Raw genomic sequence first — 6,133 nt, 5'->3', positions numbered from 1 at the left:
ATATTTTATATATATATTAGTTCCCTTCAGTCACCAGTTGAGAATATAGCTCTCTCCTGCCTATACAGTCTAAGCAGACAAATAGATGTAATGTGTCCCTGTTTTATTGGGAAATTCTTCCAACTTCCAGATTTAACACCCAGGCCATGGAAATACTCTAGCAGGATATTCATTACTGTAAATTTGTGTGAATGTGTTTTCTTTTGGTCTGCATTTAATCTCCATCAAGCAAAAGTACATAATACAGTTTTCGTTTATAATGAAGGTATGTACAAGATGTATGTAGACCTTAAAGTGACATTAAACAAGTGACATGTTTTGTATTTTAAATCAGCACTCTATATGGCAATTTATTTCATATGCTGTTTTTTGTTTTTTTTATTGTACCATTTAGTTCATTTAAAAAAAAGGAAAGGTAGCAGGGCGTTTTTTACCTTAATGCAGAAAATGCATTAAGGTGAAAAACAGTTAGTCTTTAGTACTACTTTAAATCTGTCAGAATGTTTGGCTTTAAGCCTCTCCATATACAGTTTTCTTAAGCAAATACTTTTTCTGAATCGATCACTACATTCCTGTAATACAGCAAGATGTACTCTACCTTCGTGCACCTGATCAGCAGTCTGAAATGCCTCTTCCAAGTTCCCCACCTCTAGCTGTCTTTGAGGCTTGTAAAATGAATTGTGATTAATGGCCTCCTGAGATGAAAAAAAAATTATTGCGCATCATGCAATTATCCTGTTAGCAATGTAATGAAATGGTTAAAAAATGTTCTAGTGGATTAAACTACAGTAATACACTGTACCATTGCCTATGAAAGGATAAAGGGGCTATGCTTTTTACTGAAATCAGATGTGTAAAGGAACATTTACTGATTCCTGTATTGGCAGTGTTAATATTTAGAAGAACCAATGAAGAAGTTAGATCAATTAGCCACATTAGTTTGTGTTATATATAAATGTATGTAATGAATGGCTTCTGCATACCTCTATTGTGAAAATCACTGGCTCCATATCCTCATAGACTATTTTCACTTTGGCAGCTGCCTTCTTTGCTTGTCCGGGGGTGTCAGCCAACACTGCACAGATCAATTGTCCCACACAGAAAACCTACAAAACAGAAACAATCAGGTATATAGAAGTCCCAGTTACATCATTGTAAAAATGAAATATTTCCTAAAAGAAAATATGAGCAGGTATTAAAGAGACCGTGTCAAATTTGAGATGCAACTCTTCTACAATTAAAGAGCTTTTGTGTTCATCCCTCTGGTGGCTCATGTCTTCTACCTTCTCCACATTACAAAATTGCAGGTTCTATATAACTCTTTGGGATTCAACACTTCCTGGAAGGTCAGTCAAATGTTGAGTAGGGATGTGGAAGGTTGAAGGATCAAACCACTGTGGCACGACATGGGACACAGACATCCAAACCTCTGTGAAGTGTTAATGCTTTAGGGACTGATGGAGGCTGCAGCAGTGAAAAGGAGGGAAGTTTGGAGACATGGGCTGCTAGAGAGGTGAGTATATTAGCTCTTCTATCACAGGAGACTTTCAGCTCAATTTTTTTAATTGACTGACAGCGTCACTTTTAACATGTCCAGCCAAACAGATAGATATGCAGTTAGAGACTCATAGGAATCTTGCTTGCCTAAAGTTTTGTTAAGTAATGCACATTTTAATCTTATGATCTATCCACCCCTGCAATGCTATATAATTGTAAAGCAAAAAGAGAGCAATTACAAATTTTCAAAGCTTTTGAACCAGCCTGGCAATGTCCCTCTTGTAGGCCCACCAAATTGCCTCCTTCTCGTTCATCAGATTACAAAGCTTGTACTATCACAGCAAGCTTGATTTCAACTTTCAGTTGGCTTGCAGCAAATCAGTGCAAATACAGATGTCATGCAATTACACTAGCCGAATTGAAATATTATGTAATGACGTCTGATGTAATACATCCTTGAAGTAAAGGTGGGCACATGTCTGATGTACGTCTTGATAGGGCAGCTTTCTGCACATTCAGGGTAATGTCTGGGGAAAATGAGGGCTTAGTTTGGAGGAGTGCAATTTACAGTTACCCAAAAGCCACATAAAAAAAAGGCTTCCAAAGCTAACCTGCCCTTTTAAAAATGATAGTTCTATTGCTACAGGTTTTCTTAAAAAAAAAAAACATCACTGCACATTTCTTGCACTTTCTTCCCCTATGGCAGCTAGGTAGCTGGAATGTACCTATTGAGTGGAAAGGTATACATGAAGTTCCAGAGGGCATACAGATCAGCAAACTTGTAGGTGTAAAAGCCTAAAAAGCCAAACACTAATATATTCATATGTACAGTGCGCATTTTAAACATTTGAACCCTTTTATACCTTGTCCTGTGCCAGTAAGGGCGCTGATCCATCATCATTAGTACACTCTTTGGTGCCAGGAATGTCATCTGCTGTAATAACAGCAGCTACACCTGGCAGACCAAGAGCTTCAGAAAAATCCATAGATCTAAAGTAACAGAGACACAGACGCATATAAGGTGTCTTATAAAGAACAAGAAAATTATAACGTGACAAAACTAGTAGTATCTTTATTATTAGGTATTTTATTCAGCTAAAATAAAGAGTTATACCAGGAAGTAGCATATTATAATGTTACAACAATTACTAGTAATTACATCATTTATACAATGAAATTTAGGACACGTGATGCTGCATAAGAGTGTTTAGGATTTAGTTTTGATCTAAATACTATCAGCCAATCTCTAAATATGTCTGCTGTCTTCTGACTTACATGATTTTAGCATGTGCTTTGGAGCTGGTGACGAATCTCAAAAAGAGCTCTCCATCCACACATGGCATATCATCTGTGTAAATTGCCTCTCCTGTGGCTTGCTTGATTCCAGAACGATGCACAAGGGGTCTTCCAACAGGGTCCTGGGAAGACTGATCTTGAGGGACATTCTAGTAGAAGAAATTCATGGGTCACTTTACAGAATTCCTATACCCCAATTCCATTGTTGATATTCATTACTGCTGTAATGAATATAATAAATAAGCAGTCAGGCTGTATATACAGTATTACATATGGGGTTTTTTTTGTTAACTGGTAAGTGCTGCAGCAAGAGTTAAAATTCATTTAGTTATACAAGATATGCTGGGTTCAACAGCAACAAACCTGTACTGCTTTCCTATACATGACCAGAATGATCAAAAGAAGAATTCATCTTACAGAGATCAGTTTATTAAGCTCTTTTTTCTACTGATACATGTGCAAAGTAGCAATATTATGAGATGAGTGATCGGCTAGTTGGATTCCACACATTGTGCACACAAGTTACACTTAGTGGCATTTCCTTGCTCTCACCATTTCTTTCTCCTCTACTTAGGTTGAACCTGGTTCTGTTATAGAATCCCTTTAATTTTTTACCTGATAAGTCTGAGTGTGCGCCACAGGTGTTGACTGCAACCTCTTCAGAGCACTGAAATCTGGATTACTAGGATCCTGGGAAAGAAGGCAATGATGATTTCAGTACAAATGTTTGACAGTGAAAATGAATCTCTTTGGGGATCCTTTATAAACCTACCAGCTGGTCCAGTGTCTGCAGTACCTCCAGGTAGAATTTGAAAAAGAAGCTGATGATCAATGTTCTCTTGTATTCAACCATCCCACCAGGAGCTGAAGGTGGCAGAGAAACCTCATTGAGAATTAGTTGGCAGGCTTCACCTAGCATGTTCTCATTCCAGTGCCTAAAACGTAATAAAAGGCAATTATTTCTCCTATTATCATTACTAAGCTATCATCTAACATGCAGCTTCAACAACATCATGCACCTAAACAATCTAAGCCCATTCTTAGGCCAGTTGTGTGACAGAGTATATCATTTTGGGCCTAAACACCAAATTCCTAAACCTTGACAACAGTTGGTTTAAGTATAGATAGCAATTCACCAAATATTTACACAGTATCCATGCAATATGTAGTATCAATGGAGCTGGATGAAAAACTTGGCCACAGGATGATGGCATCTCCCGCTAAAAGGCACCAAGTATTGGCTGAGCTACAAAGATTGCGGGCTGACGTGGTTTTCTTGCAGGAGACTCATATCTCTCATGATTCTGCCCTACGTTTGCACTCTGGGTACTTTCCACACTGATAAGCGGGGGCGTGGGGTCGCCATAGGATTTGGAAAGGATATTTAGGTGGTATCAGGTACCTACCATCACCCATGCCATCAACCGGGCAAACTCCCCGCTGTGTTGGAGATTATGCGGAGCTCAAGGCACGTATGCTCACCTATGGTGGGATTGCCAGCACATACAACAGTTCTGGGGGGACGTCACCCGTCTCATTTCCACCATTAGCGGTATACCTACACACATGGACCCCTGGCTGTGCCTCTTCCATCTTAACCCCCTTTCAATGCGCTCGTATAAGAGATCTGTAATTCCCTTTATGCTCAATGCAGCGAAAGCTCTTATCCCCACACACTGGCGCTCAAACCAAACACCCACGGTGGCAGAGTGGTTGACACGGGTGGATCATTTGCGTCTGATGGAAGAACTCCATCACTCTAGTAAGGACACATATAGCACTTTTTACACGACCTGGGCAAGATGGCTGCACTTTAAAACTCAGGATGAATATATCTCAATGCTATCTGCGTGATATGGTCTGCTTTAAAACCTGTTTTTTAGTTTTTTTTTCCTATTAGTAACTCTGTAAAACTGGCTATTGTCTCTTACCCTAACATACTACGCTTCCGGTAAAATGATTATCATGTTCCATTGAGAGGTTCCATCACTGTATTGTTATGCACTGTTTGGCCACATGCCCGAATGCGCATATTGCGCCACGCTTACTCAAAGGCACCCCGACCAGGTCCCCCCATACCTCTACGTCTCCTGTGCCCCCCCCCTTTACCTTGGATATCGTATGTAGTGTGATTGTCTTAATGTATGCTCACTGTATTGTATGTATGTATTTTGTTATATTCTGAAAACTTTCAATAAACATTTTAATATGAAAAAGGATGATGGCATCTGTGCACATGTGGTCACTGTGCAACCACTGCTATTGTCTGCACACAATGTCTGCCTTATCCAGATGATAAAGGGTTTTATATGTTCACCTAACAGTTTGAGTCATTCATATGTACAACCAAACCTACAGAACATCAAGACACCTCCAATCCAAGCACTAGTTGGACTGGATGGCTGACCACAAATTGTATTGGTACCCTTGCCTCTATTTTCACAGCCTGTAAGTCCAAAACCATTTTGAAGTCAACATATTAAAATAAAAATATTATTTTGATTTCTAGCTTTTTGCTAGTTCATAAAAAAAAAAGTTTTTTCAATATTTGTACTTTTTTTTATTGGCTTACTTTCCAATTAATGCTTTACTGGTGGCTTTTGTGCACACTGTGCTTGCTCCAACTCCGCCGTAAAATATACGAATGTCTTTGATAATGTCTGTGTCTTTTTCAAACTGAACTTTCATTCCAGCAGTGACAATGGGCAGTGCATTCTCTCTACGCTGGGCTTGTCTTAAAGCTGATAAATGATCTCCCTGCGAACAAGAACAAGAATCAGGGTAGGATAAATTTACACCATGTACTTCATTCATCAGCATTGGCAATGGATAGGTTTAATGGCTAATCTGAGCTACTTTGGTTTCATACCAACAAATGTAAGGATTTAAAGACCACAAAAGCATTAACTTCACACAAAGGACAAACAAACAAAAAATGTGCTGCAACTCATATCTCCAACAGAATTCAGCTTACTGTAGTTTGCTGTAATAGAGTGATTTCTCAAGAGCTGCATGCTCAGAACCTGAAGTATTCACTTCTACTGCATCTACCAAAGACTGCTTAATTTATTATTTAAATATTTAACATTATTATGAACAACTGTAGCTCCTCAAATTTGAATATAGGGAATGAGTTAAAAACGTTGGAGGACCTCTTATTTGATTTAACCTTTTATATAATTTTTTACCAAGAGTTACTGATCAATAATTACTTTTAGGTATATCATTTCTTTTTTTAATGTATACTTTAAAAACACTTGCTTGCATCACGTGATGATACTTTTTTGTGCTAGAAACCAAAACATTAAGATGTATTTTGTGCTAGAAACCAAAATATTAG

The 6,133-nt window shown here is 38.4% G+C and overlaps 1 protein-coding gene across 1 annotated transcript in view; it reads right to left on the bottom strand.

The window, feature by feature from the left end:
* Window positions 1-6,133, bottom strand: part of LOC108797592 (aldehyde oxidase-like) — a gene marked incomplete at its 3' end in the record, with an annotated part of 47,800 nt that overhangs the window by 453 nt on the left and 41,214 nt on the right. Inside the window, exons 14-20 of the mRNA XM_018569211.1 lie at window positions 5,366-5,550; window positions 3,566-3,728; window positions 3,409-3,483; window positions 2,773-2,942; window positions 2,361-2,487; window positions 984-1,106; window positions 599-695 (exon numbers count right to left, since the gene is read on the bottom strand). Coding sequence (XP_018424713.1) covers window positions 599-695; window positions 984-1,106; window positions 2,361-2,487; window positions 2,773-2,942; window positions 3,409-3,483; window positions 3,566-3,728; window positions 5,366-5,550 — 940 coding nt within the window. The remainder of the gene's footprint in view (window positions 1-598; window positions 696-983; window positions 1,107-2,360; window positions 2,488-2,772; window positions 2,943-3,408; window positions 3,484-3,565; window positions 3,729-5,365; window positions 5,551-6,133) is intronic.

The sequence above is a fragment of the Nanorana parkeri genome, unplaced genomic scaffold (assembly GCF_000935625.1).
Source record: "Nanorana parkeri isolate BGI_ZX_2015 unplaced genomic scaffold, ASM93562v1 scaffold1304, whole genome shotgun sequence".
In the NCBI taxonomy this organism is placed as follows: Eukaryota; Metazoa; Chordata; class Amphibia; order Anura; family Dicroglossidae; genus Nanorana; species Nanorana parkeri.
The sequence above is the reverse complement of the archived record's forward strand: the minus strand, read 5'-3'. Positions and strand labels throughout refer to the sequence as shown.